Genomic DNA, 19,953 nt, shown 5'->3' on the forward strand with positions numbered 1-19,953 from the left:
CTGGCAGGCTTCAATCTCTTGGTGTTTTTTGGTTTGTTTGTTTTTTTGTGCTTAGAACATTTCTCTGCTCTGATTTCTCCTGTTTTGTTGCTCAGTGTTCTCACTCCCCTTCACTGTGATTTCACATCTCTTGTCACTGCCTAATAAGTATTTGAATTCATTTTAATTAATTAATTAATTTTTAATTAATGAATTAATTCATTTTAATTAAATTTTTTCATTTGTTTTTCAATCTTTTGTTTTCACATCTTTATTTCTAAATATATTCTTTCCCCTTCTATACCAGTGAGCCATTCCTTGTAATAGTGATTTGAAAGAAAAGGTAAAAAAGCAATCTCCGATCTTCCAAAATGGAAGAACAGATGCTAAGACAAATGACCAAATCCCTGTTCATGTTGGCTTCATGGGGGAAGGGTTCCTGTGATCTCTCCCTTTATAGCATGTCTCGTATCAGAATATCATCAGCTTCAAGAAGCCAAACCAAGAAAAGGGATGAGATCAACTAGGGCCTTTTGAAATGCTGTGTCCCCCCTTCCCCCTCCACCCTCTATCCACCCCCGCCCAATTCTGGCTATAAAACTGTAGCCAATCACAGATGCTCCTGTTTATTACATGTCTAGCAAACAGATCCAGTTGGAGAATGTCTGTCTTCCAAAGTCCACATGGGAGTTGCACCAACTAAGCCAGATGTAAACTTGTAAGAACTGGTATCGTTGGCTCTATATTCTCTGCTTTCTGCTGGCTTGGAGACTCAATATCAGTTATAACAGGATCATACTTCTGGGCTTGGAAAGGCCTTTAGAAGTCATTTCATTCAACACTCTCATTTTATAGAGAAAAATTCAGAGCCCAAGAATGTTGTTTCTTGTCTCAGATTGCCCATCAGAGGAATTGGAGACAGGATCAGATGAAGCTCCACTTCTTGTATGTCTTTCCATGTTACCCTGAATTCTTCACATTTATCATTTATTATGGTACATTAATTTTTAATTTTATTCATGGGCCACACTTTTTTCATCATTTCCCAACTGCTGGGTATCTACTTGGTTCTCAGTTTTTTGCTACCACAGAAAGATCTGGTTTGAATATTTCAGTGTATCTAGGACATTTCCTTTTGAATTCCTTTAGGGCGTGTACCTGGCTTTGAGAGCTCTAGGTCCAAGTTTATGTGGGTCTTAGTCAACTTTTTGAAAGTTTAACTCCAAATTGCTTTGAAAGAGAATTTCTTGGGTAAAGAATCCATATTATGAATTGGATGTCCCAGAATTGTTGGGAGAGTGGATTGAAGATGGGAAAGCCTAAGGGCATAGACACAAGCCAAAAGGCTGTTACAGAAATCTGGGCTTAAGGTGATCATTTACTGGGTTAGGCTCAGATTGATCAATATTCCCTCTGATATTTTTAAAGTTAGAAATTGGGTAAAAAGCTTCAATAGCCTGCCAAGGTCATGGCCTAAGGGAGGCTCAGAGTCCTTGAGTCACCCTGAAGAAGTCCCAGGGGAGCCTTAAATACCTGTTCAGGTTAGACCTAAGCAAAGGGCTGAAAGCCCTTCCTCTTTCCTATCTGAGGGGAATTTGCTTCAATTATCAGCCATTCCCACTTCCCATTTTCAAGCAGACCTGGATCCCTGCTCCCTCCTCCCAGTACCACGTTCCTGCTCCAACTGAATTAAAACCCTTTAAAACTCATCCTGCTTTACCAGTTTTTGCTGCTTGATCCTACCAAGCACCCAGCAGACCTGACCTGTGTCCATTCTCTCTGATCCTTTACTGACCATGTTCCCCCTTAACTAGACTGACTTGTGTCATCTTCTTTCCATCTGGCTCTCATAGTGGGCTGTACAGCTCTAAGGAGCAGTGGGTAGAGTGCTTGGCCCAGAGTCAAGATCTGGCTAGAAGTCTTCTAGCCTTTTCCCCATTAATCCAAGAAATTTAGAATAGAAGATGCATGTTGATCAGCATGGCCAGTTGTTACCTTGGAAGTCAGGGAAAGTCATTCCAGTTGTGTCTGCCTCTTTGTGACCCTATTTGGGGTTTCTTGGTAGAGATCCTGGAGTGGTCTGCATTTCCTTCTCCAGCTCAATTTACAAATGAGGAAAATGAGGCAAACATAGATGAGTGACTTGCACCAGATCACTTGGTTAATAAGTGTCTGAGATGAGATTTGAACTCAGCTCTGTGCACTGTGCTATCCATCACTGCACAGATGCTACTTTGTGCCAATTGCTGTGTTAGTTGTAGGGATATAAAGACAAAACTGAAGCAGCCTTGCCTTCTAGGAGATTGTGTTTTGTCACTTGGCAATAATCCTTTAAGAACTGTTCGTGGATTGATTGATAGAATATTAAGTACATGTAGGATCCTTTCTTGGAGATGATGATAGAATATTAAGTACATGTAGGATCCTTTCTTGGAGACACACAGATTACCTCTTCCATTCTGTGTTTTAGGGTCCCCTGAAGAGTTGGGGGGTTCTCTTTTTTCTCTTTCTCCCTGTTTTCTGTTTGTTCTTCCCTTCTCCTCTATTAGCAGCCAGTGACTAGAGCCCAGGATCCATTTAACCACTTAGTTATATTTTGAAGCTATAGCAATAACAAAGATACAAACAATTCTTCTGAATATCTCAGTGTGTTCTCTCTTTTATCTCACTATATCTCTGAGGACATTGGATTCAAACTTAGCTCAATTTGGACATAGCCTTGGTCCCACTAAGTTCATATCCAGATTCTGCATGACCTCTGGATGAGCTATCTCTCCTATCAGTGGACTGAGTTCTCAAGATAATACTTTTCTCCTTTAAACAGAATACTGAGCTGGCTACAAGACCTTGATGCTGGGAAGCCAGGACTTAGTCTCCTGGCTTTTCAAAAGTCACAAACTTGGAGATTAATTTCTTTACATAGAAGGGAAAGGAGCCAATGTATAGGCCTCTATAGGGAGAAGGTCTCAGTAACTCTGCTCCTTCCAGCATTGTTTCTCACTGAATGCCATCACATTAAAAGACTTAAGTCCCCAGAGACTAGCAGAAGAGAACAAAGGAAGAAATTTGGGCCAAGGTCAAGAGAGGTCTTTTTGAAGATGCTCTTAGTTCAGGCTACACAATCTAAAAAAATCTGATCTAAAAAAACCTCCTCCTAAACATGTGGTTACATGAAGATGAACACTCCACAGTTTCTTCAAGACATTTTGAGTCCACATTATCAAGACTCCCAGAAACTACCTTGTCTCTGGGATAATTCCCTGCCCAGGGAAATTAAATCAGTCAAGCATATTAATAAATGCTGCATATATACCAGTCCCCTATTAGAAAGAGAGAGATGGATAGAGGGATATAGATATAAATATAGACAGAGATATAGATATACAAATACATATATACCTATTTTATAAAGTACATATACCTACATATATATATGTATGTATTGCATAATCACATACATGGTATATATACACATCTATACATGCATGTATAGCTACATGTTGGGCATATGTGTATACTATGTATGTGGTGGGTAGGTGGATGTGTGCATAAAGGGGGACCAGAAAAATCAGTAGAGATTTCCTACAGGACCTGATTCTCAAGCTGAACTCTGAATCCTTTAGGAATTCCTAAAGGCAGAGGTGAGAGGTGCATTCCAGGTATGAATGGACTTTCCCTGACTTCCAAGGTAACAACTGGCCATGCTGATCAACATGCCTCTTCTATTCTAAATTCCTTGCATTAATGGGGAAAAGGCTAGAAGACTTCCAGCCAGATCTAGTGCCACAATATGCATTATAATTTTTGGAGATGAAAAATAATAATTGGTATTATGTTTTATTATGTCATATTAACTTGTTTAAATTAAATAGAAGCATAAAATATATGGATTCCTATATCACACCAGATTATATAATCATAGATTTAGAGCTGAAAAGGACCCTAGAGGGCATCTAATACACCCAACTTATTTTATACATGAAGAAACTAAAGCCATTTAGTTTAGATTGCCATAAAGGCAAATCATTTATTCTTTCCTTTGTATCATTTGATCTTCCACAACAAAAAAACAATTATACATAGAACTCTCATCACTATCAGCTCTGCAAGGAAAAGAAGGAGGTACATTTCCTTGTATCTTCTGGGGTCAGGATGGCTTATTCCTATATAGGAATAAGCTTCCTTTTGTTCATTGCTTCTGTTACATCATCTTGCTTAGTGAGGGTGTGTATTGTCTTTCGGTTCTATTTCCTTCATTCTGCCATCAGTTCATGCAAATTCTTCTCATTTTCTCTGATTTATTTTCTTCTAATTCTGCACCATATATACTTACCCATTCCCCAGTGTTTCCAATTCTCTTCCAGCCTGCACTTAGCTCCTGGGAAAAGAGAAGTCATATTAAGCCATATTAAAGCTATTATCAATGAGCATCAGACTAGGATATAGGAGTTCTGGCAATATTGAATTTTGCCCTTGGCAAAGAACACAACTGTTGTTGGTCAAAGGCCACAACTCTGGGCCTCAATTTTCTCATCTTAAAAAAGAAAGGAGTCCAATTAGATGGACTCTGCTGTCTCATTCTTCCACCAGTGATTTTATGGGAACCTAGTCAGGTTCCAAGGACTTTAGTTAAAAGCTTTAGAAGGGAAATTAATTAGGAAAGTGGAGAAGGGAAAGATTATAGGAAAGAAGAAATAAATCAGAGAGAAAAATGAACATTTAACTCTAATTAGACTCCCTCAGTCCAGAAAGTTTCCTCTTTTCCTTCTCTTTCCTTGTGACTGCATTGTTATAAGGCTAATTTTCAAGGCCAGTTCCTTATTTTAGAGAGCAATGAAAACTCTTCTATGCTTTTAACTCATCAAATTAACTACTATAGTGGAGCTAGGTACATTTATCTCCTTGTCACTACAAAATTATATTGTCTTCCTTTTCTATAAATGTTGGTGTCTCTTGCTGCTATTTTTTACATCACTGGAATTTCTCCCGGTATCCCTCTTCTTCCCCCACCCAGATAGCCATCCCATATAACAAACAGAACTGTCTTTTTAATGCAAGAATTGAATATTCTTGTGTCCACAATATTATCTCTATGGGCTGAAATAGTGTTGTGTTGAATCTGAAATCAGAAGATCTGAATTGAAATTTCATTTCTGCAACTTAATACAAAACTGTTGACTTCAGTTTCCTTATTTGTAAAATACAGTGGTATAATTCAATAAAGCAGAGGTAGAGTGATTTGATGAGATGACACAGGTAACACAATAGAAATGGGAAAGAAGCAACATTCTTTCTCCTGCACCATGATACTTTCCCTTCTAAAATATTAAAGTGGTTTCCCTCACTTCTCTAGTTTTTACTATATTCCAGTTAGAAAATGGAAGCTTGTGAAGAAAATGACTTGCCAAGACAATCTAGAAATTATTTGGTTGATCTAAAACTCCATCAGGAGAGCTGGACTCAGAGGAACCCTCTTGTCATTGGAGCATTCTTCATTTTGTCTCCATTATCCTTTCAGGGAGTAGCAGAGGCTGAATTGGAGAAAGATCTCACCCAGACGTTCAAATTCATGTTCCGAGCAAGTGATGAGGAAACGGTATATATGTATATGTTATATTCCTTTTTCTTAATTTCATGTAATTGAAATCATCTATTTAATTGTTTGTGATCACATCTCTCCTTTGAGCTGTGAAAAGTGCTTAATGTAATTCTCTCCATTTTTCTTCAGTGGTGTGACCTTTAAAATTTAAAGTCAATTTATTATGGCATATAGGGTAAAGATATTGGTCTAATGCTAATTTCTGCCAAATTGTCACCTTTTTTAAAGGACTTGGGTTTTGTTCTTTTTTTTCTCTTTCTTGCAGTACTTTAAAAAATCTGTGGAAAAAGGTGAGAAACGTTACTGGCAGTGGATTATTGGAAAGGTCGGGGAAGGATGACAAGATCTGTGAGAAGTTTCTCCTTAAGTATTATTTTTTTCACTCCCATATCTCTCTCTGCACTCACTATAGTGATCTTTTGGGCTCTCCTAGCCCTTTCTTATTGTTGTTGATTGGTCATTTCAGTTGTGTCTAACTCTTTGTGACCCCATTTGGGATTTTCTTGGCAAAGATCCTGGAATAGTTTCTCATTTCCATCTCCAGCTTATTTTTCAGATAAGAAAACTGAGGCAAACATGGTTAAGTGACTTGCTCAGGGTCACACAAGTAATATGTCTAAGGCTAGATTTGAACTCAGAAAGAGTTTTTCTAACTCAAGACCCAGCACTTTATCCATTGTGCTACTTCTCCTACCCAGTCACTTATTATATCTATGTGACCTTAGGCACTCTAGGACTGTTTCCCTACATGTAAAATGATGATAGTTGGACTCAGTGAGATATCTGAGATCTTTTTCCAACTCTAAATCTGTGAATTATGAACTACCAATTTTTTTTCCAATTGCCTTTAATTCCTGAGTCCCAATATATGAGCTAAACTTTAAAATTTATCACTTACCCTTACATATGACTACTTACTTTCTTTCTGGCCAATCTTATCACTGCCATGAGACGACTGAATCTGTCCTCCTCAAATCTGTTCTTTCTTTCTCTCAAATCTTCCTGAGTGAATGTATTCCCCATTTTCCTGCCCCTGATTGGAGCTGTTCTGTCAGACTTTTTATAAATTGTCCAATTCCAGACTTACCTGTCCTATCACTATGGAGAAAATATAGATTAATGTAAATTGGAAAAGTTTGAAATGCCTTTGATTCAGTATCACTGACAGCTTCTTTCCCCTTCTCTACAACCTAGACTAGAAAGATGCCTGAAGTAATTTTATAGTAACCAGATTTTTCATTTGTTCCATAAAGTTCCTCATTACAAACTTCATAGAGAGACTGATGGAATTAGCTATGCTATTCAGAAAAGAGGTTCTTAACCTTTTATCTACCATGCATCCCTTTAGCTTCTGGTGAAGTCTGTGAGTTCCTTCTTAGAGAAAAATTTTAAATGCATAAAATAAATAGGATTATCAAGTGAATCAATTATATTAAAAATTATCAAAAGCAAAAATCATAAAAATATCAAAAATTTTTATATAAGTATATGGACATCATTTAAGGATCCTTGACATAGCGTGTTAACAGGTATCCTGGAGAGATAGATATAGATTTTTTTAAACTATAATGTGTTAGTGAATATTTAAGAAATTAAACCAGCTTTAAGAAATTAATGTGTGACACACTTTTAAATTTAATCTCTTTTAGCATTTTCTCCATCACTTTCTTAAGTCTGAACAATTTTTATTTTATTTTTAAAAATTTATAATAGTTTTTTTATTTTTTAAATACATGCAAAGATAGTTTTCAACATTTATCTTTGCAAAACTTTGTCTTCCCAAATTTTCTCTTTCTCTACCTCTGTCCTCTCTCCCCTAGAAAACAAAAATTCAATATAGGTTAAACATTGTGCAGTTCTTCTAAATATATTTCCACATTTATCATGCTATGCAAGAAAAATCAGATTAAAAAAAGAACAGCAAAAGATGAAAATACTATGCTGTGATCCACACTCAGTCTCCAAATTCCTCTCTGAATATCGATGACTCTTTCTGTCACAAGTCTATTGGAATTGCCTTGAATCAATTCATTGTTGAAAAAAGTCAAATCCATCACAATTGATCATCGCATAACCTTGCTGTTGTGTACCATGTTTTCTTAATTGTACTCACTTCACTAAGCATCAGTTCATATAAGTCTTTTCAGGCTTTTCTGAAATCAGTCTGCTCATCATTTCTTATAGAACAATAATATTCCATTACTTTCATATACCCTAACTTATTCAGCCATTCCTCAACTGATGGGCATCCATTCAGTTTTCAATTACTTGATATTACAGTTTTATAGCCTTTAGGTATAGTTCCAGATTGCTCTCCAAAATGATTGTATCAGTTCACAATTCAACCAACAATGTTTTAGTGTCCTGGTTTTCCCACATCCCATCCAACATTTATAATTTTTTTTCTTCTCATTTTAGCCAATGTGAGAGGTATGAAGTGATACCTCAGAGCTGCCAGACAATTTTTAAAATCCACAAATCAAACCCTGATTTGTAGCATTTTCTGATTTCCAAAGTGTTATATGCTTACACTGAAAATTTAACAATTAGCTCACAGGTTCAAGCTGGTTCTAACACATCTCTGACCCTACTCCTTTTAGCTCTCCTGCAGTTCCCCTTATTCCACCATGGGATAGACAGCAAGGTGGCACAGTAGATATAGTGTCTGGTCTGGAGTTAGGAAAGCTCATCTTCCTGAGTTCAAATCTGGCCTTAGACACTTAAACAAAGCTGTGTGGTTATGGGCAAGTCACTTAACTGTCTCAGTTTCCTCATTTATAAAGTGAGCTAGAAAAGCTAGAAAATTATGAACCAGTACAGTGTCTTTGCCAAGAAAAACCTTAAATGAGATCACAAAGTGACAGACACGAATGAAACAAATGAATAGTAACAAAAACCACAGAATAAGAAGTTTCTTGTTCCGTGTTATAGGCTCAGTAACTTGAGTCAACACAAACATGGCTGAGCTCATCCCTCTTAAGTGGTTAGGGGAATAGGGAGTGGTCCTGGGTACCCAGGTTCAGGACAAGTCTCTCAATGTTAGGCAAGCCTGGTTGGGCACATTGACTCAACATTCTCCCCCTATTGTCATCAACCCTCTCTATCTGTTTTCTAAGGAGAGCTGAACTTCTCTAAAATGGGGATTATCAGCTTGAAACACATAGGGTAAATATCTCATGACAAGTCTCAGATAAAAGTAGGGAAATTAAGGCTCTGACTGGTAAGTCAGACATTCATTGTGCTTTTGTTTGCCAATAGGGTATAGAACTCTGGTAATTATCAAGGAAATTAGAGACATGGGCCTAATTATCGTTCCTAAAATTATATATATATATAAAAATATATATATTCCTTATATTATATATGGCAAATAATATATATACACACATATACATTATGATGTAATGTTACATGTAATATATTGCATGTATAATATATGTGCTACCCCTATCATATTTCTAATTTCCTTGTAGACTCTAGCCTGACTTTCTTTCCTAATCACCTCTATACATCCCTTTCTTTACACATATAAATTATCTCCTATTTATTTGCATTCATGTTACATATATACCTACATATGAACACACTAACCCCCTCAATACAATGTAATCTCTTTGAGGGTATAGAATGTTTTCTGTTTTATCTTTGAATCCGCCAGTGCCTGATCAATGACCTGAGAAGCATAAATTGACTAATCAGTTCATTGGGGAAACCAAACAAGCATCGATTAACACACACACACACACACATACACACACACATATACATACACACACACACCTATGCAGGAGCACTGAATGGAAAATGCACAATTATGGGAAAACATAGTTACTATGTGGTCATAGAGAAATATATGTATTAGTGATATTAGATTGCTAGAAGGATTGACATCCCTGAAGCTGGGCAAGAGTGTTCGAGTTTAGTAAGTGTTTGTAGGGAAAATAGCTAGATAGAGAAGAGTGGAATATGGATTGGCTCAGTGTAGCTCATACAGGATGTGTTGTAGATAATGGTAAAGAGGAGAAAAAGAGGATTAGGATCCCTTCTACAACCAGAAAGAACCCCAAAAGCTACATAAGCCAACACAAATTTTACAGATGTCCATAGTTTAGGAAGATTAAATAACTTTTCTAAGGTCACACTTATAGTAAGCACCGGAAGTGGACTTTAAACACAGGTTCTCTGGTTCCAGCTAAGGTAAAATAGGAAATAGGACCATGTCTATAGTGGAAACCATGGTTAGAAGGCCCTGGGAGGTACAGTGACAAAAGGAATGAATTTCAGCTTTGACCATTTAGGGTCAAAATTTTGCCTCTGCTAATTTTCTCCACTGTAACCTTTGTCTGGTAACTTCAGGTCCTTTCTGGACCTCAGTTCCCTCATTAAAAAATGAGGCATTGGTGATCAAGGTCCCTTGCATCTTTAGATCTAGAATCTCAGATATAATATAAGAAGCAATGAGGAGTCACAGCATACTTCTGAAACAGGAGAATGATGCGATCAAAATGATGAGGTGCTCAAGGTCACCCAGGAGTGAGTGACATCAGTTGTGGAAACCTGCGAAACCAGAGTGCAGGAATGCAGATGAGTGTCTTTCTTCTGTAGGAATTCTGAAAGAAAATGAAAATCCCCCATGGAGTCGGATAGTAACCAAGGAGGAGATTGAGGTCTACGTGCAGCAGTTCAAGAAATCTGGCTTCAGGTAAAGTACAAATGATTTTCTATCCTGTAAGGATATGGACAGGGAAGAAAGGAAGGCCTTCATGGAGAGAAAGGGAGTTAAGAATGCTTCATCTTCAAGGGATATTCTCACTACTGAAACCCAGCATCTCCGTTTTTCCCTCCTTTTCCCCACCTGAGGGCACCCCTCAAAAAAAGCATATTTCCAACAGGATCTTGAAAGGCTTTATAGCAGAATGCTATCACCTTTCTCTCTGTATAAGTATGTTATTATCCCTCCCTTTTAGGCCTACCATTCAGATTTTCTAAGGGGAATGGGCTGCAAAGGGGATCAAATCATTCCTTTTCACAGATAAGGATCTTGGAACCCAGAGGAGTTCTAACTTGGCTAAACTGTCATAGCTAGTAAGTGTCTGAAGTGGAGTTTGAATCAAGATTTGATTCTCTGTCCATACACTAGACTATCTCTCCCTGGTGACCTTTTCTAAAATTATGGGACTGAATATTCTCATGGTATCTGGACACTCTTCAGATACTAACACCAACACCTCCATTTTCTGCCCTAACTCCCACCAAGACAAAGAATCCTGAGAATTCACAAATAGAAAGGCATTCTGGGAAAATCTCAGTCCAAAAGATGCTTTTTTCAGGTGTTTGTTACCCATTCTTTACTCAGTAATTCCTCTTGCAGTGTGGTATGATGAGTACTGAGGCAGCTTTACCATCAGGAAACCCTGCATTTGAGTTCCTCTTCTGACATAATTTGACCATGTGATTAAAATTTTCTTAACTTCTTAATATGTCATCACCACTCCCATCCCCTAAATTGAAGAGAAAGTGGGAACCTATATTAGAAAAGGCAGTTTCCTTATTAGAAATTCCTTTCACCAATGAAGTCATAGGGCCAGTTCCCAGATCCATACCATTTTGACAGCCCCTTCAAAAAGAGCATTCTAGAGGAAAGGAAGATGCTGATGGGGAGGGGTCATCAGAGAAATTTAGCTGACACTGAAGAAATGCACAGAATTCAAAGTAATGAGCAGCAGAAAATCAAACTTGAGTTCCTATAGATTAAACACAGGTGCTCATATGGTTTAGGTTGTATGGAAAATCAGGATACAGAACTCACTAGCACCCTTTGGGTAGACAGAATCTGAAATAAGTGACTTCAATAAATTTGCCTTTCATCTGTGAGGGTGGGCTCAGTTTTTATTTTGACTTTTTATCCTTCGCACCTTTCCCAGTGCCTAGCATGTAGTAGTCACTTAATAAATGCTTGTTGAGCACTGATTGAGAAGGAGAAAACAACACATGCTCTGACAAATGGGACCACTCTTACTTCACACTTGCTCTCTTTCAGATTCAGGGTTCAACAGGAACCATCCATGGAAAGAGCTTGCCAATTTTCCTTCTTATTCTTTTCTAGGGGTCCCTTAAACTGGTATCGGAACATGGATGCAAATTGGCGATGGGGCTGTACTGGAGTCAAAAGAAAGGTAAGTGTTCATTTTAAGAAAAGAAATTGAAGTCACGAGGGGCCTAATTCAAATTCCTTCTCTAATACTAACCTAACCATGTTACCCAGTTAAGGCATTTCATCTTTCTGAGCCTCCATTTTCCTCATCTGGTAAGTAACTGTTTCACAGAAATTTTTGCAAGGCTCAAATGAGCTAATGTTTAGAAAGTGGTTTGCAAATTGTTAAGCTCCATATAAATGTCATTTATGCTTTTCTACTTCATTGTGACATGGAGTTGACTCTAGTCCTTGAAATCTCTAACAATGGATCATAAATTTTTACAAATCATGATGGAAAGGTTTTGCATGTGGTCCAAAACTGTTTTCTGTAGTCCAGCCTAATTAAGTTCAAAGAGACTCAAAGCCCTGGGCTGGCCACTCAGTGATGAGCTTTTGGGTTATAACAACCTGTGAAACAACATTGCCTTCTTCTTCTTCTTTTTCTTCATCATCATCATCATCATCATCATCATCATCATCATCATCTGTTGTTGTGGTACGGGAGCCACCTACCAGTGACTGCTGGAGGTCTAACTCAGACCTGTAGAATGGATCTCTTCATGTGAGAGGATGATGATGATGATGATGATGATGATGATGATGATGATGATACAAGGAGCCTGAAGGGCAGTTGCATTGTCTGACCTCCCTTCTTTTCCCTCTGCCTCCAATTTATTTCATTCCCAGTCCCTGAAAAACATCTGTGTCAGTAAAGGCTGCTTTGCAACACCTTCAGATGTTATGATCCATAGCTGTGGAGGTTCTCAGAGAATTGACCTGCCCCTTCACCTAGGCATGGTCCTTAACGATCTGTTGTTATCCTTTTACAATAAATTATATTAACAGCTTTTGTTGTTTACATAGCCTCAATTTCTTCTGCTGTGTGAGCTTAGAGTGGCTCCAGCCCTCCCTGACTCCAGCGCAAGAGTCATCTCATATTAGAAAGATTTTAAACAGAGATGGAGAGCTAGACAGAGAAAAAGACAAGAAACAGAGAGATAGAATTGGAGAAATACACAGAGAGAAACAAAGACAAAGAGATAGTCAAAGAAAGAGAGAGATAGTCACAGAGAGATAGTAAACTAGAGAGGAAGAAAAGAAAAACCAGACAATACACTTTTATAAAATGTAAAAATATAGTTTCATATTCATGAACCTTCCTACTCTGCCTTGGGCAGAGAAGGGAAAGAAAGATACAATTATTTATAATTTTGCAACATTCCCTTTTTATTGTTTTATGGTGGTGATTCTTTCTGATTACATTGTTATAATCATTATAGACATACAGAGTATCCCCAAAATCTTACTGCCATTTTAAACTTTGATCACTTCCATAAGTAGGTTGCACAAAGATTTGTGGGCCACTTTCATGAGTCTAGACTCCTTAAGGATGACTCTTCTGTTGTATCTAGAAATGAAAATGTGAACAAAAAAGGTGGAAAATGTATATTTAGAATGGTAGTATAGAGGCAGAGCCAAGAGGTGGAGTAAAGGCAGGAACTCGCCCAACTCCTCCCCCAAAATACTCCAAATTCCTTTAAATAATGATCCTAAACAAATTTTAGAGCATCAGAACATCCAGAAAGATGGACTAGAATATTTCCCAGCTGAAGGCAATTCAGGTCAGCAGCAAAAGTCAGCAATATTTGGTAGGAGTCCAGCATGCAGTCCCAGTGCAGACCATATCAATACAGCCCCAGACCTGAATCTGGTCCCAGTCAGACCTCTCCATCAATGGCAGTACGGGTGGCTTCCAGACCTCTTGGCTCAGAGACACGAAATGTGAACTTGGAAGGTCAGCAGAAAAGTCTATGGAGCCAGGATGGGAGCCTAGCACATGATCCCAGCACTGGCTGCACCAATACAGCCCCAGCCAGTACACTAGATTTCACCACTGCAGTGGGTGGGGACACTCCTCACAGCTCCAGGACAGAAAAGAGTGTTTGTGGTCAGGTATCTAGCGGGATCTCTGAAAACAGCTGCCCCAAATCCCTGGAGTTTGGAACAGTGCACTCTCCATCCTGGAAACAGCCCTACTTTAAGAAAAAGCTAAACTCCTAGTAATAGGCTAGAAAAATGAGCAGACAACAAAAAAAGTTTCTGACCATTGAAAGTTATGGTGATGAGGAAAATCAAAACACATTCAGAAGATGGCAACAAAGTCAAAGCTCCTACATTCAAAGCCTTCAAGAAACATAAGAATTGGGATCAGGCCATGGAAGAGCTCAAAAGGGATTTTGATAATCAAATAAGAAAGGAAAAATTAGGAAAAGAATTTGAGAGTGGTTCAAAAGGAAACGCAAAAAGCTAATGAGGAGAAGAATGCCTTAAAAAGCAAAATTGGCCAGTTGGGAAAGGAGGTACAAAAGCTCACTGAGGAAAATAATTCTTTAAAAAAAGAATTGACCAAATAGAAGCTAATGATGTTATGAGGAATCAAGATACAATAAAGTAAAACCAAAAAAATAGGAAAAAATATCTGATTGGAAAAAACAACTTCTCTGGAAAATAGATCCAGGAAAGATAATTTAAAAATTATTGGTCTTCCTGAAAGTCATGATCAAAAAAAGAGCCTAGGCTTCATCTTTCAAGAAATTTTCAAGGAAAACTCCTGATATTTTAGAACTAGAGGGTAAAATAGAAATTGAAAAAGTCTATTGATCACCTCCTGAAAGAGATCCCAAAATGAAAACTCCCAGGAATATTATAACCAAATTCTGCAATTCCCAGGTCCAGGAGAAAATATTGCAAGCATCCAGAAAGAAACAGTTCAAGTATAGTGGAGCCACAATCAGGATAACACAAGATTTAACAGCTACTATATTAAAGGACCAGAGGGCTTGGAATATGATATTCTGGAGAGCAGTGGAACTAGTATTACAGCCCAGAATCATCTATCCAGCAAAACTGAATATAATAGTTCAGAAGAAAAGGTAGTTATTCAATGAAATAGAGGATTTTCAAATATTTGTTATGAAAAGACCAGAGCTGAATGCAAAATTTGATTTTCAAAATACATGTATAGATAGATTTCAACATTCATTTTTGCAAAACCTTGTGTTCCAAATTTTTTCTCCCTCTTTTCCTCCCACCCCCCCTTAGAGAGAAAGTAATCCAATATGTATTTAAAATGTGCAGTTTTTCTATATATATATTTACTATTATCATGCTGCACAAGTAAAATCAGATCAAAAGCGGGGAGAGGAAAAAAAAAAACAAAAAGCAAACAACAACAAAAAAAATGAAAATGCTGTGTTGTGATTCACACTCAGTCTCCACAGTTCTCTTTCTGGATGCAGATGGCTCTCTCCATCACAAGTCCATTGAAACGGGCCTGAATCACCTCACTGTTGAAAAGAGCCATGTCCTTTAGAATTATCATATCTTGTTGCTGTGTATGATGTTCACTTGGTTCTATTCACTTCACTTAGCATCAGTTTATCTAAGTCTCTCCAGGTCTTTCTGAAATCATCCTGCTGATAATTTCTTATAGAACAATAATATTCCATAACATTCATATACTATAACTTATTCAGTCATTCTCCATCTGATGGACATTCACTCATTTCCATTTTCTTGCAACTACAAAAAAGATTGCTACAAATGTTTTTGCCCTTGTGGGTCCTCTTCTCTTTTTTATGATCTCTTTGGGATACAGGCAAGTAAAGACAATGCTATATAAAAAAGTATGCACAGTTTAAAGCCTTTTGGGTTTAGTTCCATATTGCTGCCCAGAACCGTTCAATCAGTTCACAAGTCCACCAACAATGTATTAGTCTTCCAATTTTCTCACATCTTCTTCAACATTTATCATTATCTTTCCCTGTCATTTTAGCCAATCTGAGAGGTGTGTAGTGGTACCTCAGAGTTGCCTTAATTTGCATGTCTCCGATCAATAGTGATTCGATTCCTACTAATTACAATGACAATTAATCAATTAATAGTGATTGAAATGGTTTTAATTTCTTCATCTGAAAATTGTTTGTTCATATCCTTTGACCATTTATCACTTGAAGGAACTGATAGTGTTCAAATAGAGATTAAAGCATTCTCTCTTTCTGTTTTAGCTTAATCTTTCTTGAGGGTTTTTATTTTCATTAGGGTGGGAGATCTATTTTTTTGACTTTTATGGAAATGTTTTGCGTTACTTCATAAGTGGTTTCTTAATTGTGGATAGGTATAAAAGAGGAAATCTAGAACTCAAATTTTAAAAACAAATGTAAAATTTTTTTTTTGTTTTGAATGTAACTGGAGGAAAATAGTAAATTTTTTTTAAGACTGAACATGGATTGAAGCAAACTAAAAAATAAAAAAAAAGAATGGCACTATATAGATCTTAATTGTTTCTGATTCAGCTTGGATTTCAGAATGCTAATTATTCTCTTGACATATTCCCTACAAAATCTCAAAGAACTGCATACTCAGTATATCTTGCTTGAGAGAGAACAAGATAGTTGGAGATAGTCTTTTGTTTCATCTATTGGTTCATTGTGTGATTTCTAGATTAAAGTTTGAAGCCTTCAGTCTTTCTCTTTCCTTGTCATACTTTGAAACTTTTACAATTTTGGAATCCAGATTCATTTTTATATCATTTGGAGAAAATTTCCATGAGACAAGAGAGCATAGTCATTATCCTTATTTCTATAATATATCACAATCTACAAGTCTAAGAATGAATTATCAGAGTGAATAAAGATACAAAATAGCATATTTTGTGTATCATGGCTAGGCTCCTCAAGGGTTCTTGCTTCCTAGGATCTTAGAGCCAGAAGGAGCTTTAGAGGCCATCTAGTCTAAATCCCTCATTTTGCAGATGTAAAATTAAGACCCAGAGACTTTAAGATCTTATATGTAGTGAGCATCAGCAGTTTGGGAACACTTACTAACAGGTCTTCTCTAAGTCCTCATCCTTTGAAATTTTTACTTGAGAATCTTCCTAACAGGTGTGGAAGTCTATAGTCTGGGATTGTTACAGGGCTGGAAGAGTGCTTATCCTCTCATAAAACCAAAACTGGTTCCTGACTGTGTTGGGCATTTCAGGATGGATACAGAAAAGGGGAGCTAGGGTTGAGTTGGTATGTGGTATTGACAGAACTTAAGTGATGATGGACCAGGTGCCAGAATAGGCAAACTGATGACAAGGCTTTATGCATGGGACATAAAGGGTTTATGGAAACAAATCCTTAAAAAAGCCAAAGGATTATTCACAGGAAAAAAATATTAGTTACAGGAGCAGAGTAGACAGAGGCATGTCCACAAAAAGTTATGGAAAACAATTTCAGCAATTTAGAATTAAGTTCAATTATCTTATCCATGCAGATGAGTCTCAGATCTCTATATACTGAGCCCAAATTTCTTTCCTGTGTTCTAGCAATGTCAAAACTGCCTATTGAATATTTTGATTTAGATCTCATATACATCTTAAATTCATCATGTCCAAAACAAAACACGGTTATCTTTCCTTCCCCCAAAAGATCTTTCTACAAATCTCTATTTTTTTTGTTTTAATTTTTTAAGGTTATGCATATACATTCTTTTTTTACATATTTCCATATGAATCATGCTGGGGAAGAAAAATCGGAACAAAAGGGAAAAACCCTGAGAAAGGGAGGAAAAGAAGAAAAAAGGTCAAAATGGGTTCATGATTTAGGCATAAAGTGTAACATTATTGGCAAATTAGGAGAGCAAGGGATACTTTACCTATCATATCTTTAGAGCAGGGAGGAATTTATGATTTTAAAGCAACCAGAGCTCATTATAAAATGCAAAATGGATAATTTTGATTACACTAAATTAAAAAGGTTTTGCACAAAGAAATTGAATGTAGCCAAAATTAGAAGGGAAGCAGGAAGGTGGGAAACAATTTTTGCAGTCAGTGTTTCTGATAAAGATATCATTTCTAAAATATTTAGAGAACTGATTCAAATTTAAAATAATGCAAGTCATTCCCCAATTGATAAATGGTCAAAGGTTATGAAGACATTTTTCAGACTGAGGCTGCAGATCTTGAGACAAGATTGAGAGTCTCATTGCTAATCAGCTGTGATTAAGACCCTCCCAGGGCTTTTCTGAACAATGAGCTGGGCTGTGCATCTCTTTCATTCCAGTAAGAACTGACCTTTCTTGAAGTCCTTACAACCTACCTTGAGCTGGAAAATTCTTTCATTCTGTCTCTTTGTAGACTCTCTCATTCTAGATTCTTTTCAGAGGTTTGGTTTCATGTGGGTTAGAAAGAAACTGGGAGAGCTGACTTCACTCCAACTAGGAACTCCACAAGTCCCTATTTTCAATGAGGACACCATCACCATCTTTTAGTGAACCAAGTTAGCAATCTTGGAATCCTTACTTTCTACTCTTTACTTTCCTTCAGCTTGAATTTCTCGGGTGCTTCCCCATCTACAATATCTCTCAAATCAATCTCCTTCTCATCTCTTAAATGATATATTCCCATAACCTTTTACTTGGTCTTCTTAACTCCAATTCTCACCATTCCGATTCGTCCTTTGCACAGCCATCAACGTGATTTTCCTAAGATCCAAGTATGACTATGTTATTTATTCAGTAAACTGTAGTGGTTCCCTATTATCCTAATGATCAAATATAGGTCTTTGTTTTTGTAAAGACCTTCACCACTGGTCAAGCCTACCTTTTCAGCCTAATTCATGTTACTCCCTTTATATATACTAAGGGCAGTTCAGTCTCATTGACCTTTTTTATGTATGGCATCCCATCTCTTCTTTTGACAATCTATTTCTCATCTGTGTACCTTTGCTCAGATTACCCTTGTACCTAGAATATTCTGACATATCCCATCACTCAGAATCACAAAGCTGGGGTTGGAGACACCAACCTTGTCTGTAACTTCTGGGCCCCTCATGCTGCTTGATATAACTCTTGAGACCTTTCTCTTTACATCCCTTTCAAATACAATTGAGGGAAATTTTAAACTATGAAACTGTGGAATGAAAAGGTGTCTATTCCTAAGTCTCCTTCCTTCTCCTCCAAATGCTTTTTATACTCTGTCTGCAGATCTTGATTCCAGCACTTATGGTCACAGCTGAACAGGACAAGGTTCTCCTTCCCAAATTTTCTAAGCACATGGAAAAGTGGGTAAGTGTTCTGGGCCCAAAATCAAGGTGGGGTGTGATGGGAAATACTTTGTGAAAGAAAAAGAACTGTCCAAGAGAAAAGAATGCCTCCATATGGGGAGTGACAGAAGTTAAGGGAGAAGGTGAGCTGGTTATCACAGAGCATAATAACATGCAGGAAGTGAAGTAATTTTAAAATTCATTTGAATCATCTGCCAAGATGGGCATCTTGAGGGCATGTTCCATTTACGAAAGACTTTTTTCCAGTGCTTCATGACATACTGGAGGTGTTGATAGACAGGCCTAACTTGGTTCAGATTAAAATGAAAACACCTGTAGATTATATAGTTAACAAGAGGAGTTTTAAGTAATTATGTCTGGGGAAGGATATTGAGCAAGGATACAGTATTGTTTAATTTGACCAGCTTTCTTCTCTCTGTGTTGGCCATGCTGGTGGTGTGCCAATCAGAGCCCAAGGGAACAGAAAACATCCTGCTGCCTTGTGAGCTGGTTTTTATTTAAGCCATGGGAAGCTACATCAATTGCCTCAGCTTAGTCCCCTTGAGCCAACTAAATATGGAAGATATTTTCAGCATCTTTTAAAGGAAAACTTAGCTAAGCTACATGGACAAGATTGCTTCAGCAAGAGGAGGTGACCCTCTTGGGGGATTTGAAGGTTATACCAATGGGTCACAAGCTTAGATGCGTTCTACCAAACTGGAGAGTCTTAGAGGTTCAGTTGGTTATCATGCAAGAGCAGCGTGGCCAGATTTGAAGAGGCTCACTCCAAGTGGGCTGCAGGGTGTTTGGGAAATATTCTGTTCTAGCAACTCACAAAACTCCAAAGGCTCATGTACTAGGGATGCAGAAGAGTAATGATCCCCAAAGAAGTACCAAAGAGCACAGCCATATCATATTTCTTTCTATGTCCCCAGAATACTTTGTAGCGTGTGTGCTCATGAATTTCTGCTGACTAATGTAGGAAAAAATAAGAGGCATCATATCATAACAAATAGAGGGTCAACCTTATATCAGGAAGGAAAGAAGGAAGGAAGGAGGGAGGGAAAGAGAAAGGAAAGAAGGAAAAAAGG

The 19,953-nt window shown here is 37.5% G+C and overlaps 1 protein-coding gene across 1 annotated transcript in view; it reads left to right on the forward strand.

Moving 5' to 3' along the window:
- The window catches only part of EPHX2 (epoxide hydrolase 2), a 66,271-nt gene that overhangs the window by 43,448 nt on the left and 2,870 nt on the right, over positions 1-19,953 (forward strand). Inside the window, exons 13-17 of the mRNA XM_051976385.1 lie at positions 5,498-5,575; positions 5,844-5,868; positions 10,184-10,280; positions 11,685-11,754; positions 18,804-18,884. Of these exons, the coding sequence (XP_051832345.1) occupies positions 5,498-5,575; positions 5,844-5,868; positions 10,184-10,280; positions 11,685-11,754; positions 18,804-18,884 (351 nt within the window). The remainder of the gene's footprint in view (positions 1-5,497; positions 5,576-5,843; positions 5,869-10,183; positions 10,281-11,684; positions 11,755-18,803; positions 18,885-19,953) is intronic.

Source organism: Antechinus flavipes, chromosome 2 (genome assembly GCF_016432865.1).
Source record: "Antechinus flavipes isolate AdamAnt ecotype Samford, QLD, Australia chromosome 2, AdamAnt_v2, whole genome shotgun sequence".
NCBI classification, from domain to species: domain Eukaryota; kingdom Metazoa; phylum Chordata; class Mammalia; order Dasyuromorphia; family Dasyuridae; genus Antechinus; species Antechinus flavipes.